The sequence below is a fragment of the Prunus avium genome, chromosome 3, assembly GCF_965620075.1.
Source record: "Prunus avium chromosome 3, drPruAviu1.hap1.1, whole genome shotgun sequence".
Taxonomy (NCBI): Eukaryota; Viridiplantae; Streptophyta; class Magnoliopsida; order Rosales; family Rosaceae; genus Prunus; species Prunus avium.
Genome location: NC_142286.1, coordinates 9,747,843 through 9,773,197, shown reverse-complemented (window position 1 = coordinate 9,773,197; position 25,355 = coordinate 9,747,843). Strand labels below are relative to the sequence as shown.

The 25,355-nt window shown below is 35.2% G+C and overlaps 2 protein-coding genes and 1 long non-coding RNA gene across 3 annotated transcripts; all 3 read right to left on the bottom strand.

The window, feature by feature from the left end:
• Positions 1 to 1,295: 1,295 nt before the first annotated feature.
• Positions 1,296 to 5,254, bottom strand: LOC110770290 (phosphatidylinositol-glycan biosynthesis class F-like protein). Its single transcript, XM_021974395.2, has 8 exons — positions 5,011 to 5,254; positions 4,834 to 4,899; positions 4,606 to 4,648; positions 4,164 to 4,218; positions 3,681 to 3,729; positions 3,193 to 3,260; positions 2,917 to 3,025; positions 1,296 to 1,559 (listed from the first exon to the last, which is right to left on the bottom strand). Exons 1-8 carry the CDS (start codon positions 5,167 to 5,169, stop codon positions 1,455 to 1,457), a joined length of 654 nt encoding a protein of 217 aa, XP_021830087.1. The 5' UTR covers positions 5,170 to 5,254; the 3' UTR covers positions 1,296 to 1,454.
• Positions 5,255 to 12,803: 7,549 nt separating this feature from the next.
• On the bottom strand, positions 12,804 to 14,061 carry LOC110770296 (uncharacterized). Its single transcript, XM_021974407.2, has 2 exons — positions 13,902 to 14,061; positions 12,804 to 13,449 (listed from the first exon to the last, which is right to left on the bottom strand). The coding sequence occupies exons 1-2, from the start codon at positions 13,972 to 13,974 to the stop codon at positions 12,962 to 12,964; spliced, it is 561 nt and encodes a 186-aa protein (XP_021830099.1). The 5' UTR covers positions 13,975 to 14,061; the 3' UTR covers positions 12,804 to 12,961.
• Positions 14,062 to 20,620: 6,559 nt separating this feature from the next.
• Positions 20,621 to 21,835, bottom strand: LOC110773526 (uncharacterized). Its single transcript, XR_002529316.2, has 2 exons — positions 21,703 to 21,835; positions 20,621 to 21,031 (listed from the first exon to the last, which is right to left on the bottom strand). It is a non-coding gene; the product is annotated as an uncharacterized LOC110773526 (long non-coding RNA).
• Between the last annotated feature and the right edge of the window lie 3,520 nt (positions 21,836 to 25,355).

Genomic DNA, 25,355 nt, shown 5'->3' with positions numbered 1-25,355 from the left:
GGTGACAGCCTGGAGCATTATATGAATTTATTTGGTGGTTTTGATCTTGTAGTTGGTGGGACCGTGGGAGTCCATGTAACAATCTGAAGCAAGAAGGAGAAGAGGACAAAACCTGAAGCAAGAAGGAGAAAAAAAAAATGGAAAAAAGAGGAGGACAGAACACGAAGAAGAAGAAGAAGAAAAAAAAGATCTTTGGACGTTAACTAACAGTTAGTTGGGTGTTAGGGTTTTTTTATTCTTTTTTAATTAGGAGTAAATTGAGTTTTTGTTTTAAGATGATGTGTCAACTTTTAAATCCGTTAGATTAAATTTTAATGATGTGGCGTATAGAGAACAAAAGTATAGCAGATCATGGCAGAGAAAATCAGAGCAGAAGATCCGGATCCCACTGTAACAGCGTTGAGAGATGGAACTATGCAAACCGCTAATGGGAGCAAGCCACGTCACTGGAAGGTGAATGGCATTCGTTATTAAGTGACGTTTTTGAGGGTACTCTTATAATTTTATTGACGAAAGAGCCATGCGGGTTGTTGTATGGCGTGGCCAAAACGCGAAATGTAATGCCGCAAATAGGCCTTGAAGCTCTTTTATTGGAGTTGAATTTGACAAGAATTCGATAGGTGAGACCTTATTTTTTAATTATTAGATTAAATTGGTTAACCGTTAAATTAAATTAGTTAGTATGATCCAACGATTAAGAAATAAGATCTCGCCTAAGAACCATATATAAAACTCTTACTATAGAATGACTTTTGAATTTGAATCTCTTGTAACACTGTAAAGATTCAAATATTATTAAGCTGAGAATGAGTTTTAATTTTGAGTCATACTAATTGCCTAATTCTAATTTTAAAATAAGGAAATTATAGTTAATTTCAACAATTGATAATTTTTTTTTTATGCTCTTAACTTGCCATTAATAACCACTGTCAACTCCACAGATTTTACTAAGCTCATTGTCAGCTGAACCCACCTCTCATGGAAACCCAACTTTCGCATCACTGCCACCAAAAAGTTCCAGTAGCTTGCGGACTTCCTTAGTTTCAATAGATGAAAGCCCTCATGAGCGAGAAGGATGTTATCTTGAATTTGTCGGTTTGGGACGAAAGCATTCTGTTGCTTTTGGTCTTTGGAGAGGGAATTTTTGTTCTTTACTTTTTCTTTGGAGTGGGAATTTTTGGGATTCTTATTTGGAATCTCCGGTCACGACTCTCCTTGTGTAGGGCTGCTGCCTACATCTGGGTCCCACCCATTGTGAGAGAGGGGGTTGCCGCAAGAATTGCTCGTTTGAAAGATCAGGGGAAAAAGAAGACTCTTTCATTCCATATCTTTCTCTAATGTCACTTCTCCTAAATTGGGCAAAAATAAAAGTTGCTTCTACCAAAAATTTAAAAAATAATTGCCCAAAATTCCTACACTGACTACTGCAAAAAATATTCGAACATCTCCCTTCTTTAGTCTCCTTTGACATGCTGCCTCACAAGTATAAAGCCAAATGATGCCACCATTGCAGCCAGGTACCCAGCAATGCCTCCATAACTCACACAAATGGGCCATTCCTGCAGAAAGTAATATATCTTAATACCTCAATAGAAAAGAGAGCAAACCAACAAAATGGAGCATCCAAATGATCATACAAGTGAAACAAGCATTTCCGTCAACTATGACTTATGAATGCCCACTGCTATAGAGCAAATCTTTGATATTTACTTTTTCTTTTTTCTTTTTGCTTGTTTTAAAAAATATCCTAATAGCAAACAGGAGTCCAAAAGTAGTATGACAGTGGTCGGTAATGCATCAATAAGATCCACCAGAAAAGAAAAAATAAAAAACTGATGTTGTAAATCAAGTTAGTCATCCATGAATTAACAGCACCTACGGTGGTAAACCATTGAAGTTCGTCCTGCACAATATATAACAAATAGCTGCTGAATCAATTTATCATGCTACTTATTCATTTCTCCCATTAAGCTTTTCCAAAAATCCCCTGCCATCCGTGGCTTCCTGGCTTGCATAGACTTTGGAATCATTGCCTTTAAATCTGAAGGGAGCCTCCAGCACGTGGTTGTGAACTTGTGATAACAAGTTTACAATACAACCCAAAATCAGTGGATTGGATAGGCTTGGGTTGAGAAACTCTTTCAGTTGGGATCATGTTGGCCTCTATTCAACCCAATAAAATTGGTCTGGATGGTGTTTGAGTCCAAATCCCAACTCACACAATCCTTGAGCAGCCTTACTCACTAGAGTATACGAGAGTAAGGACTTGTCAGGGATTAGAAAGGGAGGTAAAAAGATCTTAATCTTATCATTTTTGAAACCATATCTAATCCTATTTTCTGTTTTCGGTTATTACGCAACCACAATGTTCCATAAAATCTATATTTGACCATATTTTTAAGCTAAGAGCGATTTGGGAAATTGTAAGTTCTTCCAATTCATCACCTACAGCTACACCCACTAAGATCAAGACTTCATGGAAGTTTAGACAACATTAAACCTTTCTGAAGATGAAACATTAAAAGAAATTTTTTTATTCAGAGGCAGCTATACCTAAAGAACACTAATCAAGAAAATGGAACTGAATACAAATGTATTAAGCTTGTAACACTGTCAAGCACATTAATGGCTCTCAAGGTTTGCCAGTTTGCATTGGTGTCAGAAGGCTGCCAAACTGTGCAATAAATAAATAATGCAACACATTATATAGTTGCCAAACTAAGGTGAATTTAGAGTGTTCTCTGACATACTAGGACTGGACTAGTACTTATAGGTCTTCAATAGTTCAATTTCAAAATAAGTGCAAACTTCAAAGAAAAGCATCCCACAAGAAACATATAAAGGAAGAAAATAAATCTTACAAAAGAAGCATAAGCATAGTAAAGGCAAAACAAGGGAAAAGGAAGAAGATCGTACCTGCCATGGGCGTTCCCAGTCAAGCGGCATTGGAAAAGCTCCAAACCAAGCACCAATAATAACTCCATGTGCTGGTATGCAAATCATATAATCTACAGGGTCAATAGCTCTGCAAGTACATAAATAAACCAAGACCTAGCATAAGTTTAGAACAACTATACTCTGGGATCGAATTATTTTTACAGTATAAATGAACTCTATCCAGTTAAAGATCACAACTAAAATAAACATGATTAAACATGAGAAAAAATAAACAAATAAGCATAGGAAACTTGCTTTGTACATGCAAATATGCGTTGCCAATCCATCCATGATGAACCAAAAACAGAAGCTGCAGGCACAATCTGCAAATATGCATAAATTAAGTTTTAAAAATGTATCAAAACCACAGCATAACAAATAAGAAAGTAGAACTCATTGCAAAGTAACTATTATTTCAATGAAATTTGTTAAATAAAATTAATAAATTCAGCAAATTGAACAAAAGAACATATAAAAAGATGAAAAATAATCATTTCTGTACAAAGAGGGATGCAAGTAATAGAACAAAATTCTTTAATTTATTGAACACATAAGAAGTGTATTTCAGTGATAACTACATGCCATTATAGGTCACTTTTGACAACGAGTGCCAGATAGCAATAAATAATATAGAACACTGGATTATAGCTTAAAGAAAGTGGAAGAATCCCATCCAAAATACTCTGAAAGTAGAAATTAAATATTGTAAGACTTGCAACCCCAATGTAGAGGAGGACACTTACAGTGAACAATGACATCACTAGAGACCAGTTAATGGTCTTTGGTAGATACCTGTATCAGAAAAAGGAAAAGGAAAGGGGACATAATTATGACAGATTGTAATATGGCTAAATCTATCAAATGGTGACTCTGATCAATGCATCATTTAATAACACGTCTTTCTTGCTAATACTGAAAGCCTGAAGCACAATTGAGGTTGAATAGCCACGTCAAATCATCAATAACAAAAACATACCAGCTAAACCTATATCCACAATGACTATCTTTCTCAACCAAAAACACAAACATGCGAAAGAGCGATTTGAGTTCCAAAAAGGAGGTGGATAGTGTACCTTATAGCGATGTTGATGATGTGACAGAATTCTAGTTTTGTTAAAAGGGAAAAAAGGGTACAAATCTATTCCCTTCCAACCTCAACTGTGACTTCTACTTTCAGAATTATTCCTATTAATGACATTGCCTATTTGAGCTCTTAATTCACATACTGGATTCCAACGGGTGCGCCCAAGGCAATTGCTCCCAATGCATTTACCAGAGCCCCTACAGAGTGTTAGACACAATAAGTTGTGATATTTTCTTAATTAGTACTAGTAGTATTACAAAATGCTTAAAATTAAGAACATTTTATATCGTTATAGTAAAAATTCATTAAGAAACAAAAAATAGTGCACCAAAAAACAACAAATGGGAAATATATCCACACGAACTTTCCATACATCATAAGATAATAACTTAGAGCATGGTTGTCACCTCCACATACTGTAATGAAAACTCCAGAGATGACTTACATTTCCTTTAAAACCGAATACAGAAAGCTTAGGAAATGTTATATACGAATGCTTTTAAAACATTGACACGATCTCACTAAACTTGCAATTCAAAACTATATACGATAGAGCAGAAGATAAATTTGAACTGTGGACTAACCAGCAGGAAGTCCCAGTAGGCCACGTCCTACAGCTTTCAAATACTGTAAACATCACATTAAAGACTATCAGAGAAATTACAATGAATCAGAAGTCACAAAGAAAGAAATAAACTCATAGAAGGCTAGTTGTTGGGTTGCTGAAAAAACAAATTTTTTTTTAAATTTTCCTGCATTTTCCATGCGTTTCTCAGCTACCAAACAGGAATATCAAAGGCATAAGAACTTACGGAGCATCGTTCACGGTCCTTCCTATACCGGCTGTAAAGAAGGATCACAATTGGGCACTCAAAAACCTTCAAAGCGAAAAACCCAAATGAAAAATAATAAAACAATTAGAAAAGATTAAAAGGAAATTCGAAATTTGGAGATGAAAATAGAGAAGTCAAGGGTAGGCAAGAAGGTACGCAGATCAGACGAAGGGTATGAGAAGGATGGGTGGTGAGGTTGATGGAGTGGACATTGTGGGCCACCCAGAAAGCTACAGCTAATCCTAAGCCACAAATCAGGTGGACAACCAGTGCCTCTGCTGCAGATATTGATCTTGAGGAAGCTTTAACGGCCATCTCTTTGTTCTTCTTCTGCTTCACTCTTGTTTTCGTTTGTGCTGCTTCAAGGAGAAAGTAAACCGTTTATTTTGTCTATTTCTTTTGCTCTGTAGGATGGGCTGGAATATTGAGGCCGTCCCCGCTATGGGTTACGGGCCAATAGCCCTAAAATAATACAAAACTCATCTCCGTTATGGGCCAAAAAACATTTAACTAAATTTGGAGAGACACATTTGGCTCTTTAACTCCCCAATCAGGACACTTGTAGCTTGACTTTGACCTAGGAGAAATTTTTTTTGTGGGCCAAGCGCATGTGCTTTCCAAGAAGAGAAAGTATCACGTATGAGCAAAAGCACGAAACATCACGTTCAACTGCAGATCCAACTGCCAATATTAAAGACGTGCTGATGTCATCAATGACTTCAACTAGTTGTTAGGTTATTTTTAAAATTTTAATAACCTTTTAAAATGTTTTGAAATTCTTTTTGTTTAAATATATATATAATTGGTTTCTGACAGTTGGAGGTCAGAACCATTGATTGAAAAGTTATTTATTTATTTATTTAATTAAATTAAACAATACATAGATGTGGAATGTATGAGTATTGTACAATAGTTTTTCTCATAATAATAAAATATGAAGGGCCCTAAAATGTAGCCATGCATGGCTGGATATGGAAAAATTTAGCACTGCACTATTCTTTAAAAAATAAATATTTTGGAGGGCTAAATTTATAGCCTTTGATTACATTTAGCCATATGACTGGAGATGACCAATAAAGACCGGGTCGGTTTTGTAATTTTCTTAATTTAACATAATTTATTTATTTTTTATATAATTTATATAATTTTTTACCACTCTAGCACTCATACCAAAAAAAGGAGAAGAAATTAATGTAACTCACCTTCATTCCCCAATTTTTTTTTTTTGTTAAATTTATTTTATTTTGCTTTACCTTGAATTTCCTTTTGTGTATTTGACAAGAAAAAAGAGACAATTTTCTATCACACTTACCTTGAATTTCATTTTGTGAGAGAACACACCAATTCATCAGGAAGAAAGAAAGTGACCATAAACACACCATCTCTAGCCACAACTAATAACTAATGGCGATGAAGGTAGAGAAAGCTGCAAAGAGGAACACAAAGAAGACACAAACCTTGCAAAGAGGCAAGGAAAAGAAATAAAAGGACCACCAAGCACGACGTATCATCTCAACACTGACAAAGAAACCTCATATGAAACCATAGTCCTTGAAGATCTTGTTACCCCAAACAACTTCAATACTCTCAGTTTGAATGCTGCTATGACTGGGTTGAAGCTTCTTAGGCATGACCCTCCTTCTCAGTTGGGTATATCACCTAGAATTTAGGCAGTTTTTCTGTGGTTTGCTGGATGTTATGGAGGAGGAGATGCTGTAGGGCCTTTGTAAGAGAATTTCAGTTGAAGGCGTTTTTGTTCACCCATTCCCAACCTTGATCGGTCCATTGATTTTGGAGGCACTTGGCAAAAAATAAAAGTTGAGGCCTTTTATATTCAACACTTACTTCTTTTTTAGGTTGGAATTCCAAGCTTAAGTGCTAAGTTGGTTAGTTTAAGTAAAAGATTGCACTATGTGAAAAATAAAGAAACATGCCTAATTTTTTCAAAATAAAGCTCAAAAAGCATCCGTTAGACATATAAAAGGACTTTTAGGCTACTATTCTGGGCTAAAATGTTTTATAGGAATCTCTATTTTTTTTAGGGGCCTTGTGCCGTTGACCGTCCTGCCACTGTGGGGGCATGCCATGTATTATTCCAAACTCATTATTTTCATCACTCTTTCTTAAAATTCAATCAATATCATCTCTATCCTCTTATACCATTCATAAATGCATGTATGTTCTTGACGTCAATTACGTTCAAGGGTTAAATTACTATCGTTTGACGTCAATTTCGTCAATTACGTTAAAGCCAACTTGTCTAAACTACTATCAAATGACGGATGTTTACAATTGTCTGATTTTGAAACTTACCGTCGTCCATATGACTGACAACAACTATTGAGCCTCATCTATACACAGGGGCTATAGCCAAGTGCGACTTTGGGCCTAAATGCTTTTGTTTTAGAATCTCTAAGCCAAGCCCTTTCCTTTAGTCACACGCTTTACAAAAATTTTGGTACGAAAATACCAAAAAAAATAGAGATAGCTTTCTTGAAACTGGTTTATTTATGGAATTCATATATCATAAAAAACAAACAAAGAATAATAAATAAATAAAATCAAAATATTAGCTTGCAATATTCTGGCACGCTAAGAGGTGAAAAAATCAAAGATATGCTAACAGGTGAAAAAAAGAAAACACCATGCAATAATAAAAAAAACTAGCCTCAGCCACTTGACCTACTCACAGGGAACAGGCGTGAGAGCATTCGCTAGATGCCAAGCCCACAAATGCTTCAATAACACATTAGAGGATGCTCCCAGGAGACCCCACTGAATCGGTGTCCATAGATTTGTCAGGAGGGACATCAATGCATAGTCACTTAGAAGCCATGAAGTCAACACCAAAAACCAAATTATCACTGACAAAAACATGTGCATCTGGAGTTTTATGCTTAGCAGTAGTCATGTGAGAAGCACTGCGGGGAACCTCCCTTTTATTGGGTTTGCCCCAACCCCTTTTTGGTGACTGACATGTAGAAAACTGAATAATGGGCATAAGATCAAAATGATCAGAGGTTACCGAATCCCGGGAGCAAAGGGAGGCGCTTGGAAGATGGGATCATTTAGCGAGGGGAACCACTGATAAGTTTGGCGTAGTTAGAGAAACCGGTAGAACACACACCGCCGCAACATTTATCTTAGACTGGTGCCGAAAAGAGGCCATCACATTAAACACTCACTACTACAAAAAACGAAATAGACGACGGGGATCCACCGTCGTTGTAATGCTTTGAAAATCGTTGTTAAATCGACCGCCATCTTTTTGGGTGTCAAACTACGACGGCTTTTCACCGTCGTTGTTTATCTGTAAAAACGATGGTTTTTAAAGAAAATCGTCATTGTTTGGAGGTAAAGATCGTTAATTATAGGAGGAAAGATGACGGTTTTTAATAAAACCATCGTGTATTGTAGGTTAAGATGACGGTTTTTTATGAAAACCGTCGTGTATTGTAGGTTAAGATGACAGTTTTTTATGAAAACCGTCATCTTTACATATAATAGACGACTTTTTTAAAAAAAAACCATCATATTTACTTCACAATAGATGACCCTTTTTTAAAAAATAAAACCGTCATCTTTACATATAATAGACGACCCTTTTTTTAAAAAAACCGTCATCTTTACATATAAGAGACGACCCTTTTTATAAAAACCGTCGTTAGTTATCTGTAAAACCAATGGTTAGTTTATAAAAACCGTCGTTAATTATCTGTAAAGACCATGATTTATTATGAAAACTGTCGTCTAATAAGTTCCCAAACTGCTACATTTTAGTTCTTTTTGATTTCATATGATGCTATACAACGATTTTAACTGGAAAACCAATCATAATGCTTTATTAATGAATATATACACTCAAAAATAGTTTCTTTCATAAAACTTGAAGATTCAATAGTTATTACATAGTTAATCAATCTTTATTCTACAACAAACATAATTCCTACCAATTAAGTAGTACAATCTTTTCCTAACAAGACCTACGTACTCCTAATCCAAGCCTTCCTCATCTAAACAGACAAATGATGCACAACTGAAGTCTCCTCCATCATCCCTGTAAATAAATCAAAATGACAAAGAGAGAAAAAAAGCTAAGATTATAAACATATAAAATTAGGGGGAAGAGAAATTTTACCATTTGACCATATTTCCATAGAAAACTTGTACAATGAGCATAAAAAAGACCATCGAGAACCTGCAAAAGGAAAAATATATAAAGAAAATGATGGTGAAAAGAGAAGGTAACAAATTTTCAACAACAAAAAAACATAAGACTCACATAGAAAACCTGCAAAAGAAAAAGTTATAAATCTACAAGCTTCCTCCTCATCTCCTAAGAACCAAATCAGAAAATCTAAAAAGAAACCAGAAATTAAAAAAAAATATGTAAACCAACCAGACAAATCAAGAGAGACAGAAAATCTGAAATCAGGGAGACAAAGAACATACCAGAAACGCAAAGAGACTAATCCAGAATTCACTAGCAAGATATAGAAGGATATTGAGAGATTAGGTCACTTTCAAATCAAACCTTTCATGAGGGTGTTTTATAGAGAGCTTAGGAGGGTTTCAAGGAGGAAGAGATAAGGTTTTCAAAGACGGGGGAAAATCTGAAAATTTGTCGAGCGCGAATTCACTTAATCGGCCTTTTTTTAGCGTGTTTTAAAAGATGACGCTTGTTAATGAGAGATAAGGTTTTCAAAGACGGGGGAAATTTTGAAAATTTGTCGAGCGCGACTTCACTTAAGCGGCCCTTTTTTAGCATGTTTTAAAAGACGACGCTTTTTTAAAAAAAAAACCGTCATCTATACATATAATAGACAACCCTTTTTTTAAAAAAAAACCGTCGTCTTTACATATAATAGACGACCATTTTAAAAAAAAAACCGTCGTCTTTACATATAATAGACGACCCTTTTAAAAAAAAACCGTCATCTTTACTTCATAATAGACGACCCTTTTTAAAAAAAAAACCGTCATCTTTACATATAATAGACGACCCTTTTAAAAAAAAAAAACCGTCATCTTTACTTCATAATAGACGACCCTTTTTAAAAAAAAACCGTCATCTTTACATATAATAGACGACCCTTTAAAAAAAAAAAAACTGTCATCTTTACTTCACAATAGACGACCCTTTTTAAAAAAAAACCGTCATCTTTACATATAATAGACGACCCTTTTTAAAAAAAACTGTCATCTTTACTTATAATAAACGACAGTTTTTTAAAAAAAACCGTCATCTTTACATATAATAGACGACAGTTCTTTCAAAACAACCATGTCTTTACCAAAAAAAGGACACTTGATTTTTAAAAGACGACGCTTGTCATACCTGCTGTCGTTGTTTTTTGGTCAGATTTTAACTCTGAAGAAAACCTTTTTAATAAGACGACGCTTTTTTATTTGTGTGCATCGTTATAAAAAAATATTCAACAATACCTCCCTTTTTTAGTTGTTTAAGTCACTTATCCACGACGGTTTTTTGTTACCGTCGTCTTTTTAAACACAACGACGGTTTTTTCTTCTATTGTCGTCTTTTTATGGTCGTCTTTTTCACTTTTTGTAGTAGTGACTATGGAGGAATCATCTACCTTAGTCCCTTCATGAGAGGGTGACCGCCAAGACTGAGTGTTAGAACTACTATTATCACCCAAACCATCATTGGTCTAAAGACCAGCCTGCCAAGGAGAATGAATGGGGCTCTTATATGGGGGTAAGGGAGCCAAAATTTGGCTTGCCGAAGAGCCTATAGAGTTGCCCCACAAGTTGGTATCACCTTCCAGACTAAAGCAGAGGAAAACTGGACTTGAAAGAACCTTGCGAGAGCTTATATTTATCAATACACACCTGAGATAGATGACCAATTTTGTCGCACCCAAAGCAATATTTGGGAAGATATTCTTACTTAAAGTCCACCATTCTCACCCACTTCTAGTAAAGTAACAAGTGCATGACGGATAAGAGGTTTCTTGACATAAAACCTCACACAAATATGGATAAAACGCCCCACACAGTCAGTACCTTCACAATTTTCCACCCAAAGAACTTCTCCAAGAATAGCCTTATAGCTTTAGCAACAGCGACAGTCATGCAGAAACCAGGGACACAGGTACCAAGGGATAATGGCGTCGAGTGCAGATTCCTATTATCCAAGATGTCAGCCAGCAATATCAAGGAACGCCAAAAGGCCCAGGGCTTCATATCAAGAACCCGCTTCTTGTCACGATCACAAACAAAATGTACCCAATATCTGTTGGAACCAATTTCTTTGATAGAGGCATCTCCAGAGACTTTCCAAAGTTGTGTAAAGGTTTTAATAAAGCCATCACAATTGACAGATTTATCTGTAAGGACTTGAGCGACAAGACCATAAATAAAATCAACAAAATTGTCTACAATGTCAGAAGAACCAATAACCAGGTGAGCCTATTCACGTGGCGTGAGAACCAGACTGCTACCAAAGGATTGCTCGATATATATATATATGACATATATATATATATATATATATATATATATATATATATGATATCAATTTGGTGCTTTTTCTTTTGTAAAAGGTAGCCATCGGACCGTCAAGCTTCCCCTTTGGTTCTTGTATAAATAGTAATAAGGCATAAGTTGTACGCTTGACTCCTCGTGGTCGTTCTAGTACGCGCAGAACTATCCGAAGACCAAGACTCGGTCCCAATCTACAGTCACGGTTCTACTTTTTATTTTCATTTTTAATCAACTTGTTTTGGGTCAACCTTGGCATCCTTCGTTGCATGTTGACTTCGAAAAATAAAACAAAAAATTCAGTGGGTAGGAGGGGGATAATTTTCTCATTTTTCATTTTATATGTTCTTTACTTTTCTGAGACTATAGCTTCCTAGTTAGGTAGGTAGGAGGGGCAGAGCGTATAAATGATTCCAAGAAATATCAAAAGGTACAGCTGAAGATGAAGATGCATAAGCTCTTCCAACTGTCCAAATTACAAGGCCCTGTCGATAGGCCATGAAGGGAATCAATTGTTGGCTAGGATTTATGTTATGTGGAAAAAGTAAACCTAAGAGTCAGACTTGACCGTAATCAATTCTACTAATCGTTTATGTAGGGCGTAGAGATTTCTGTTATCTTGTGTGGATAAAAAATGCTTTTTGCAGAATCATATTGCATATTATCATGCATTCCTCTCTTTCTTCTATGTTTCCAACAAGTTGTTTGCCAAGATGTCCAACTCAACATGAAGGGTACTTTTCTTATGGTAACGTATGTGGAAATTGTATGTGTAGAGCTGTCATGATTTTCGGTCTGATATGTCTGGTAATAAAGAATTCAAGTGTTTCCTACTCTTTTCTAGGTACCAGAAAATATAACTTAATGAAAAGATAATGCAGTTGAGTTCATAGTAATGTCCACATATATGCTCAGTTAATTATTGTGGCCGTAAATATTACGAATTACAAAACATACATTGAAAACAAACAATCAACGAAAAGGGGTCTTGTGAAAACAAACTGAAACCTCAGGGGGTGTTCGTGTAATTTTTGAGACCTGAAGGGGTTTTGTGAAAACACAAGAAACCTCAAGGGGTGTTAGTATAAATAACTCTTCAAATTTTTCGTTGTCTTCATATCAATATTATCAATATTATAACAATATTTTGGTCAAATATTGCTGATGTGAGAAAGTGTCAATATCGATATTTTCCGATATTATCGATATTTATACGATATGTGTATGGATACATTCCAAAATATCATTGACCTGAAAAAAGGATAATATCCTTGATATTATTGATATTTTAGACTATGGTGATAATTAACATATCAGCTTTTCTTCGTATTGATTGGAGTGGACCTTATAATATAAATCCATCAATTACCAATGCATAGTCGTTGAAGCACGAAAGCAAATGTATTTACAGTACGCAAGCTACTCTTCCTAAGTACAATTAGGAAAACTATTAACCACACAACGTTTATTTTATTCGCAAGGACAAACATTCGGACCGTCAAATCCAAAGACCAAATAAGGTAGCTGTGTCCATAAACCTTATTTTAACTCCTAAAGGTAATTACTTATGAGATACTAGCTAGTTGTACTTGTAACACACTAATCATTTGTCTTGGACGATGGAGGATGATGATCTTGGTAATTTGATCCATCCATAATCAGTTGCTATAGATATGATTCTATTCCATGGAAAAGTACTTCCTAGCTGTCCATGTGACGGCGCTGCCTTTGGCGGAGGTGGCGGGGATCGAGTGTTTTCATAATCACTTCCTTTCAGTGACGGCGGAGGTGACCTTGGCTTCCTTACACAATGCTCAGTTACCGTAGATATGATTCTTTTGCATGGAGAAGTACTACTTCCTAGCTGTCCATGTGACGGTGCTGGCCTCGGCGAAGGCGGTGGGGATCGAGTTCTTTCGTAGCTTGTTCCTTGACCTATTGGTTTTGTACGTGGTGGAGCTGGTGGTGGAAAAGCTGTGGCACCAATTGTAGACTGATGGGTTGGAGGAGATGATGATGGGGATGGTGGTGGGCTCGGAGTTTTCCTTCCATAAATGGTTATAATCAAGGCCAACTTGCCTCCTGCACTCTCTGTGGAACAAGAAAATGAGTGGATCAGCTGATATATGTACTAGTTTGGAGATGTATAAATAATGTACAAGTTTGGAAAATAAGACAATAACAAATCAAACTAATCATGCATATTATCAACTTTGCACATAACCAAAGAAACTTGCTCACAGTAACAGAATTTTGGTAAAGTTGCTAAAAAATAAAATAAAAAATAATATTCATGAACGATAATTTGAAGAAGTTCAAAGAGAAGCAGGAATAAAAAGATAAGAGAATAAAACAAAATAATCATCCGACGTTGGTTAGCGCAGTTGGTCTGGGCAGTGAGGCCGTCCTTGCACTCAAATTCAAATTTACTCCACATAAATTATATTAATGTAGAGTAATTCAGATTATGGCGGGTAGAAAGAAAAAAAAAACCATAAGCAAAATATAATCGAACATTTTCTGGCTGTAAAGAGATTCATTACCTGCTAAGATTCTTGCATGAGCAGGAACAACAATAATCGGGAGAAATGCAAAGAGAAGCAAGAGAATATTCATGATGTTATGTAGCTAGATTCAAGTGGCTGATGATAAGAATTTATGACATAAAAAGGCATATTTATAGGCAATCTGATCAAATCAAAGTATCGAAGTGCTTTGGTTGTCATCACTGTTGAGTCAAAGCTTCTGTTTTTGTTTTTAGGAAATAAATAAAGCATGCAATTATTCACTTCCGATATCCTTAGTGCGTGGTCCTAGTCTGAACAGAATCTAAGAGAACGACCCAGTTATTCTATCCAATCACGGTTTTTTTTTTTCTTTCGGTTTTTTTTTTGTGTGGTTTTTAATGACTTATTTTGGGTCAATTTTTATCGATCTAGGTGCATATGGACCATACAAAGCAATAATGCTGTGGAATTTATATTCAAAAGCTAAATTAGTAAAGTAAGTGGCAGTCATTTTCTGATCAATTTACCCACGTGAAAAATATCATCCATCCATCCTTCAGATTGAAGTGTCGGTTCCTGATTAACTGTTGTTTAATTAGTAAGGGTCTATTTGGTATCCTACTTGAATCCAATTTTATAAACTCAAAAACAAATTTTAAGTCCAAAGCTTAAAAAAACTGTTTGATAGGCCCATTTTTAAAAACTCAAACAAAAAAAAAACCAAAAAACACTCCATTATTGAAAAAAAAAAAAAAAAAAGAAGATGTGGTTTTAGAGGTTTCTCTCTCTCTCTCTCTCTCTCTCTCTCTCTCTCTCTCTCTCTCTCTCTTTTGTCTTTTTTCAGATCTTAAAAATAGTTTGGAGTTCAAATACCAAACAAGTTTTTAGATCTTAAAATTACTATTTGAAAACTCATTTTTTTAGAAAAAAGAATCATAGTTTTTAAGTTTTTTTAGTAGAATACCAAACAAGGCTTAAATTTATTTATTTTTAGTAATTTTAGATTTTCATCAAAATGATTTTATTTATTTATTACGTCCATGTGATTAAGCTGTGACCTCAAAATGCTAAGTAGATTTAACAGTAAAAATAATCAATGAAATGCCCGGCCGACCTGAGGACCACTAAAAGCTTTTTGAACAGTGGCCCATAGTTTTCGAGTTTTAGCTTTACAATGAGTTCGAGGAAATGAATCACACCCTTCTCTGGACTCTGCGTGGAAGGAGCGGCCAATGGCATACTGGCATGATGTGAATGCCACAACTTTTTGCCACTTCGTCCGGGTCATGTTTTCAACCTTTTTCATTCTCAGTCTTCATGTCATCTCACCTGTTTAAACACACCATCCACGTTTCTTAGAATTCAAGTTAGGTACGTTTTAGTAAAAACACAAAGTGAGATCTTGTTTCTCTTCATATTTGATGTCCAATGGCTAGGGTTATATTTACATCAAAGTGTGCGTCAAGAACAAAGGAATCGGATGAGTCAATTTTCTTCCTTCATTTTTTACACACTTCCATGCATAATCTAAGACCTATAAATTCATCTCTTTCACAATAGTACCTTTAAGAGATATTTAGTCAAATACCCAATCTTAGCACTAAAACTATAAATAAACCCTATACTATTTAATTTCTATAAACAAACCCAAAAAAAACCCAAAAAATGACATTTGGCATTATTGAATTGAATTTTGATTATTAAATTACTTTGATGCCCTATTGAGTGTTTTGGGCTTTTTTATATGTTTTGGGGTTGGGTTTGTTTTGAGAAATCAATGGCAGTTTTGTAATTTAAAAGAAGTTAAAAGTCTTTTTGTTATGTTGTAAATGGGCTTTGGGTGTGTTTCTAAAGTCCATTTCATATAGGGTATTTTTATAATTTAGGCTCCTATATTGGGTATAATAGTGAATCTCCCTATTTGTAATTCAAAAGTTTCAGGCATATAAAGATTTTATTTTTCACTCGCCTATTGCCAACCATGGCGACACAGGACGTTAGGCGAAAGTAGTAGTCTTGCCTTGACCTGCTAAGGCATGCGAAGATATTAACTTTTTTTTTTGGGGGTCACAAATTATATATAAGCCCTAATACAAAAAATAACCCAGCAACATTCTTTTGAAAAGATAGGAAAGGGCATAATAGAAGACACATAAAATTAAGGAACAATTAGGGTTTTCAATCTAACTATGCCTAATCGGAGAAGAAGGCAGCCACTTGTATATCTGGAGTTGATGGGTCCGGAGGTGGAGGCAGTGAAGGTATAGGACGTTCAAAATTCTCTAGGGTTTCGGAGGTTCGTGTTATCTTCTGGGTGGGTGGGGTGAAGTTGTAAACAACAGGGCAGATTTATGCCTATGCTGGAGTGGGCTCCAACCTAGGGGAAGATTTTTAAATATTAAATATAGTTAAGTTTATTCCTACTCCAATAAATATTAGCCCACTACACTAACTAAATATAATAAACTAATAATAGCCCAATTTAAGTAAAGTAAATAATAGCTTTATTTAAAATAACCCCACTCCTGAAGTATATAGGAAATAATAAACATCAATCCAAACCTATATAAATTTGATTAGAAGCAGAACTCACGTTAAGGCTCTACCAACTTGACATATTCTAATCGTATTGATATTGGGCTACACCCACAGAGAGCAAACATAAAAAAATTCTTCTAGCCACCCAAAACGCCATATTTGAACCTTGAGAGCCTAAAGGAAATAGCTCCCCTCCTCTAAAAATTTTTCCAACCTATCTTCAATGGGTTCTTCAATCTTGGTACGTTTTTTTTTTAAATTTATATTTAATTTCCAAATTTAATTGTTGTTGTTAAGTTTTTTATGATTTAGGGTTTGGGTGAAATTTTTTGGAGATTGTTAATATATGTTTTATTTTTGCAACTTGAATTATTAATTAGCATATATGATTTTTGGTGTCTGGTATTTCTTGTTAGGATATCATGTTACATGATGATAATAGACCGGCAAAGAGAGGAAAAACTATTTATTCATTCTTCAAAAAAAGTGGTAACGATAATAAGGATACACATTCTGCATTTAATGTTGATACTTCAATTCCTGAGAAAATTTTTGAACTCGGATCTCACGTAGTTCAACCTAAAGAGTTTGATATTGCTTCTTTAGAATGGGACCTTGGAAAATGCATTCCAATTTGTGAACACCCAATCAATCAACGTGATGAGATTCGAAGGGCTTATATCAAGTTGGGGCTTGGACTCTGCATGTGAATGCCACAACCTTTTGCCACTTTGTCCGGGTCATGTTTTCAACCTTTTTCACTCTCTGTCTTCACGTCATCTCACTTGTTTGAACACACCATCCAAGTTTCTTAGAATTCAAGTTAGGTACGTTTTAGTAAAAACACAAAGTGAGATCTTGTTTCTCTTCATATTTGATGTCCAATGGCTAGGATTTTATTTACATCAAAGTGTGCGTCAAGAACAAAGGAATCGGATAAGTCATTTTTCTTCCCTTCATTTTTTACACACTTCCATGCATAATCTAAGACCTATAAATTCATCTTTTTCACAATAGTATTTTTAATTAAAAAATTTCATGCATATAAAGATTTTATTTTTCACTCGCCTATTGCCAACCATGACGACACAGGACGTTAGGCGAAAGTAGTATTCTTGGCTTGGCCCGCTAAGGCATGTAAAGATATTCGTGGGAGCGCTTTTCGTCCCACAAGAATATTCGATCGATTGATTCCCCTTTCTTTTTCGTTGTCTTTTTATCCCTGCAAAATAGATTGGAATAAAAGGACCACACCCTGGGGGTGTTAGCCAAAGGCCCTCCAATGCCTAAATTAGTTCAATTGAATCATAAAGAAACAATAGCTAAAAGGGTACGGAGATTTTTGTATGGAGAACCGGGTGGCCCGAGCCGTGTGTGGTGGCCGGAGCCTTGTGTAAGGGAGAGAAAGAGAGAGAGAGAGAGAGGAAGCTATGAGGGAATTTTTGTAGAGTTTTTGTGAGCTTAGAATGGCTTACCTCATGCCTTGCATAGCCTCGTATTTATAGAGTCTCGTAGGGTTAGGGTTTGGAGAAAAATAATCCTTGTTGGGAAAGGAATTATTTTTTTGATTTTAGAAGATTTAAATCAACTAGGTATTTAATGTGAATCAAATCCCTAATTAAGGCAAGAATCCCCAAATCAAATAATCCCCAAATGGAAGGAAATTTTCATCTAATGTGAATCAAATCCCTAATTCTATTTGTACCACCTTTATTGACTACCTTGCAACCTCTCTAATAGAGGTGAGCTCCACGAGTATATGTGGGCAGTGGTGGATCCAGAAAATTTTCTCTTTGGAGGCAAAATTAAGCTCTAAATATATATGACTACAAATGCTTGCCCCTTTATATCTACATCAGCCCCTTATGTGAGGTATTTTATCAAACATGTTGCCTCCACACTCAAACAAATCAACATAAAATTACTAAGCAAGTTCATGGTGGAGAAAAGGCAGTGAGGGCAATAACCTTCATTGGCCCCTTGCTGAAATTGGTACTTAGGTGAAGAGGGGTAAATTAAAGGCTATTTTAAACACTTACCAACTACACAAATCTTAACTTAACCTGAGATCAATATAACTAGTTAACTATTAGTCATAAACTAGCAACAATCACACACACAGATGAAACAACCAATACTGCAAGCCTAGAAGATCATTAGTGACAACCTAAGCACTCAGAAAGACCCATCAATCTAGGCATCCCTTGTGCTAGCAACAACTAAGGTGAGTAGTGTGTGTGAATACATCAAGACCAAATATATAGCAATATTCAGATGATGACTAGTCAACAGGAAGAACACAACACCAGAAAAACATGAACAACAAACCCAGAAAATTGTTAATCTAGAAACCCACCATTGGGAAAAATTGGGAGTCATCATCTGATCAGGCAATCCACTAAGCAAAGAAGATTCTTACAAAGAAATCACAAGCAAGCTCAAGGAAACCTAGATCTATTTAGAAAATGAGCTATACCTCCTCCATGCAAACTTCTTTTCCAAACTTAGCAAAGCTTGTAGCTAGTTCTTCATGGCAATGACAGCTTCCTCCTCAGCTTGTTCATCCCATGGCACCAGCTCACACAGCTCAACTCCAAACAAGAACATGAAATTTGGATTCAAAATGAAATGGTCAATTTCTTCAAGAAACCATACTTTTGAAGAAATCAATCTAGAATCTGACCTAGATCTATATGAGAATGTATTTGATTTAGCTAGATGCAGATTTCATCTTTCAAAGCAGTTTTCAAAATCAATTTGAAAAACTCATTTATGAAAAGATGGAGAAATCACTCCAAAGGAAAGGAGAGCAAAGGAGGAGAAACTCACACCCTCTCAAAAACACCTTTCCTGAAGTGACGGCTCCAAAAGGAATGAAGAGACCATTTACCCAAAATTCCTAGGTCTGAAACAGACAGGTGGCAACATAAGAATATCAGAGAATAAGACAAAATTTTGTTAGGACCCAGCTGGAAAATGAAATGAGCTGGCAGAACTCATTAAGCACAAAAGATGACTAGTTAAACACATGCAAGATGACTAGTCATAACCTAATGCAATCTAATGAATGTAATGTAGAATTTACTGTTGGCATCCCTTGATTATGATGAGCCATTGATGTCAAAGGCACAGGAGATAATAATTTAACCTAGTCTAATAACATTGAGCTTGGGAGATACATTACATGTCCTATTACAAAGTTGGCAAGGAAAGCTAAAAGAATACTAGCTAGAATACAACTCAAAACTTGCTAGATCTGCCAGTGTATGTGGGACCCACATGTATTAGAGAGATGGTCAGTAAGATGATCAATAAAGATAATACAAATAGCAATGCCCTTAATAATAAGAAATTCGTCATTTTGGAAGCTGTTATTAGAGCATGAAAAAATGACTTTATGAGAGCTCTCGACCTGAATCATGCATGGTTACAGCATATACATTTTAACATATAGTTGTATGTTTTTTGGTATCAAAGGATATATGATAATTTACCTATCAAAGGAATCTCATCATTGAAGCATTCATGTTTCCCTAGCTACCTAGAATTCATTAAAATTATTGGGCTATATAGACCAATGTAAATATAGGGTAATGCTAGGCTTACCACATTTTTGTACCACATTGTCTACCACCTCTCTAATAGAGGTAGAGCCCACAAATACAATGGGGCTCACCTCTATTAGAGAGGTGGTAAACAATGTGGTATAAAAATGTGGTAAGCCTAGCATTTTCCATAAATATATAGTACACTATAACTGAAGTAGGTAAACTTAGCAGTCAAGGGTGTTCCTAAGACTTGTAGGATCTTATCACACGTCAATGCTAGTGTACTGAAAAGAGGAGAACAACTTCCCTGGCACGGGGATGCCAGGGTCAGCCAGGGTAAGACTAGAAATGCTACAAAAGTTTATCAGATGTATCAATGTCATGTCCCAGTGAAAAGACACTAATACGTTTTGTCTTCTGTTTTTATAGAACAGAGTAGTTTATGCATATCACAAACACAGCACAATGAGATGAAGCTGAACAAATTTGACCCATCCCCCAAGTTAATTTCATTAACATATTTAAAAATTTGACTTGATCTATTTCACTTGCTCAAAAATAAATCGTGGGTTTGAAGCAAAAATGGCAGTTTGTTTTCCTCTCCAACTCGGTATTTTTGTATAACCTACTTAAAACTGGTATGAACATAGTAACATCTGGATATATACATGCGCCATGAATTAAACTCAGCGAGGTTTATGAATTAACTTTATTAAATATGACTGAAGCACAAACAAGAGCTCAAGCTAATTAAACACACGTACACCTTAAAATTGAAATTACGTACTGATCAACTTGGAAGACTAATTTACATCACACATTTACACTGACTCCATTATTCCGTCGTCCACTATCTCCCTCAGGCTGAAGATATGTATCGACTGCTTGGAGGAGATTTCTCGAGTATATCGGTGATCGTTGGTGTTTGCTTTGGTGTTGGTGCTGCTTTGGGCGGAGGGGGCGGGGATTTGGACCTTCGGGTATAATTTCCATTCACACCTGTCTTGGTCACGAAAAACTTACTTCCAATATTTTCTGTACCAAGGAAAGAAGACATGGGATGCTTGGAAGAGCTTTGGTCTGAATATACACAAGAAAAAATGGTTGGCATCAACAAAAACAAATCTATCAACTATATGTGATCAGCAATGTCATAGTATACTCTTGTTTTTCTGTTGATATAATGATGATGGGGATAAGGATTGATGATGATGATGATTATCGATTAAATTGTTTCATCATATGATGACAGCATGAATTATTTTAGAAAATTGATTTTTTGGTTGACCCTTAAAATGTGGACAACTAGCGAGCACAGCTAAATGAAAGACCAGATGTTTTTTTTATAGTAAATTTGACTTTTCCCCTTCAAACTAGTTTTTTCTTACCTACAGCTCATCCCATTATTTTTTCTTGATTAAAACCCAATGACTAGGATTCAATAAATTACCTGCATTTTCTTCGATACATGAGGTAAATTGTTGAACTTGCAAAATCTAGGTGCATTTTCTCCTATGAACCCTTTTTGTTTTTTTTTTAATTGGACAAATGAAAGACTAGATGTTAATGTTAATAAAATAGAAGAATTATATAACATACATAGTACATATATATCTGTACAGTGCAGAAACAGCTATCAACGAATATTATTTGGAAGCTGTTATTAAAACATCATAAAAATGGCTTTGTAAGAGCTCCGAAGCTGAATAATGCATGTTTTTTTTGGTGTCAAATCATATATGACAATTTACCTATCAAAGCCCTTGCATGAGCAGAACTGATCCAGGTTCCCACAGCAAACATGAGGATTATCAACGTGCCTCTCATCATTGAAGCATATATATGTGTCCCTAGCTGGCTAGAATTCATGGAATCGAATTGAAATGAAGTTATTTATAGACCAATGAATGTACTACAGTACTAACTTATTCGTATTAGGTATAGGAATCACGATATTGGTAGTTGGTATACTTAGCAGTCAAGGTCGGTCGTAAGACTTGTAGGATCATGTCACGTCAAAGCTTACAAGGATAATAATTCGGGGAGTGATAAGTCATTTATATATCATATAAATTTACTCTTTTCATTTAGATGTTGTATGTAAAAGTTGATTGTTCTATAGAGATCTTCACATATTCCAGCTTTTGTGTTTTCAGGAACTCTAAAATGCCAAAAATGGAGAAATTACTTTTTACTAGGAGATTTGGATGAAACCACTTGGAGATGAAAGCTAAGAGGTCATGAGACGTTGTGTCAAAATTTGAGAGTTATTGGGCCAGCCAACTGTTCAGAACGAATTATTAAAGTCAGGGCGTGTGCCATACGGGCAGATTGGAGCTGTTGGGCTTGAGGACGATTTTAGTCAAGTTTATGGAATTTTTCTTGGAAAATATTTGTTATAAAAATTGTAGCTGACGTCAATACCTTTTCAATGACATCTTACACATTCAATTTGGTGAAGATTAAGTCCACCAAAAGCCCAGAATCGAAACATATGCTGTAAGCCGCAAAGAATTAGGAAAGCTGACTTGTACTTTTTTTTATTTATAATATTTTCTATTGGTTACAATTTGTTTGGTTGGTTGTTCATGCATTGCAAGTTAAGTTATTTGAGGTTTACTAGGACTAGGAAAAGGTAGAGGGATTATATAAAAAGAAAAGCCTAGGTCAGAAAAAAAGGGAACTTGACGACCCGTTCATCAAGAGGAGAATACAGCGCTAGGCGTGTGCGTGTGACGTTGTATTTCAGGATTTCTTCTTTCACTCTTATGATATTATTTTTTGTGTTTTTAATTATGTTCATGTGTAACTAAACTTTAATCTAGGGCGGGGTTAAGCCCTAGAATGATGATATAGTACTGTATGTTTATTTATCCATTAATGTGATTTTGTGTTTGAACTTTTAATTGCCGAGTGTTATACTGGTTATGTGCTTTGATGCTTGATCATCATTATGGTATATGACTAAGTTATATGATGCAAAATTGAGTGAATGCCACACTGATTTTGAGCATGCTTCTTGCAATTAAAAGGTGTGTTTACTTAGGGTAAATGTCATGCTATAAGAATTACATGATTGATTTGGTTACTCGTGCTCATTGTATCTTCATGTTTATATCTAGCCTAAAGGCCATAGGGAGATTGCATGTTATAGGAATTATTCTAGCCTAAATGCCATAGGGAGAATAAACGTAAGGTAACCAATCTTCAATATGGAATTACCTCTTAATGGATGAATGAACATAAGTGCTATATTGGATTGCTTGTGGTGGACGCCTAGCCTTAGTGTCTTGTCTTCCTGATTTTATCAACCAATTAATAATCCTTCAAAACTTTCTTTCCAATTTGTGTTTTATTATATTCGCATTGAATCCAAAAAATAATAATTCATTGATTTACATGTCAAGTATTTAGCACATCTTTTCAATTGAGCTTTCATAGGAATGACCTCGTATTTACCTTTGCTATACTTAACTTCTGTTTTGCAGGTGGTTAAAATCCTATAAGGGAGTTAAGAAGTAATTAATGAGTTTCCAAAACTTAGTTCTCATCATTGTAGATCCTACTGCAAACTGCATGGCCAATTTCAGGCTCGAATCTCCCACATATATACGTATCTGTACACAAACAGAGCAAAAACATTTGTCAATGGATAGGTTTAATAATTCAATAATTCTATTTGTACCACCTTTATTGACCATCTTGCAAACCACATCTCTAATAGAAGTGAGCTCTATGAGTATATGTGGGCAGTGGTAGATCCTAAAAATTTTCTCTTTGGGGGCAAAATTAAGCTCTAAATATATATGACTACAAATGCCTTCATTAGTAGCCCAAAAAAAAAAAAAACAATATTATGAATTATAATTATAATGTTATTATTAATACAGTTAAATACATTTTTATCCATGTATTCAACCTCTAACAACTAAGTCGTTATAAAGAGGACACATAATAGACTAGAACAAAATTTGAAGTTTGAGACTACGACTTTTATACCAGAATTTGCATGGCCTTCTGTGGATATGAGTAGATGTACATCTTGGGCGCTTGTTGTTAAGGGTGTAATCTTTGTATCTTGATTAGCCTCTCTCTATGCTTACTATACTTCCGTATTTATATTAACCCTATGTGGTTATTTGTATTTGTATTGGCTTTTGCTGCTGACGGCCTTTAGGCCAAAATTTTGTCAAACTCATTGTTGTCCATCATAATGTAGCCAGATAAGAACAGATGTAATTCTTAATTTAAACTAAAGCTTGGGAAAATACAAGCAAGGACGGAACCAGGAATTTTTATAGGGGTGGGCTAATTTTTTTTTTCCAATAAGATATATAACATAAACTTGTTTGTCATAAAGTAATATATACATAAACACCAAATTAAACACACATTGTCAAACCTATTATTATTCCCACTTTTTTTGAAGAATGAATCAATAGTTTTTCCTCTCTTTGTCAATCTATTATTATCATCATTTGACATTATGTCCAAACAAGAAATAATACTATAAAGATAGAGAAGCAATAATGCTAACGCAATCAGCAATCCAAAATATGCAATCCAAACTGCAGAAAGCAAAATATGTAATAGTTTATTGCATTGCATTTGCAAATTGCATCTACTGCCATATACCATCAAGAACACTATAGATAACATACGCCAAAATTTCAATATAAAAAAATCAATAAGATTATTGTACCTGAAGAGTGTATTGCAGCCTTTGGTAGAATTCCAATTTCAAATTTCCTTATTTTCTCAATACCTGTAGAAATACATATAAACCCAAATATTAATTTAAAATGACATTTTATCATTTACCAAATGCGCCATAAACACATAGATTGAATTTTGAAATGAAAACTACAATGATGAAGTTTACCTCTTGAGGGAAATCAGTATCGGCTCATTCATTATCAAGTTCAAAGAGATTTAATCACAGGTTTTCGATGGCCAAGATCAAGAGAAACGAAAACAAAGGCTTGATTGATGTTAAGCCAAAGAAGAGAGCTGAAGGTTAATAGGGAAAAGAGAAGAATGTCTGTGCGATGGGAGAAGAGATACACCAATATGTTGTTTTTTATTAGCTTATTATATTAAAGACAACATGGAATGTGATGAGCTTTATTTGTTGTTTTTGTCAAACTAATATTAAACAAAAGAAAAAGCACAAGACAAGGGAACATGTTCGGCTGACATTAGGCACAGATGATGGGCCAATATTTTTGGGAGTGAAAATAACCGTATAAAATTTGCACTCAGTTTAATATTTTACAATTTTTGCACTGGGCTAGAGCCCACCTGAGCCTATACACAGTTCCATCCTTGAATACAAGGGAAGCCAAAGAAAATCACAAAATGCATACACTTACAACTACCTTGGCAACAGCACAAGCTGAATTTG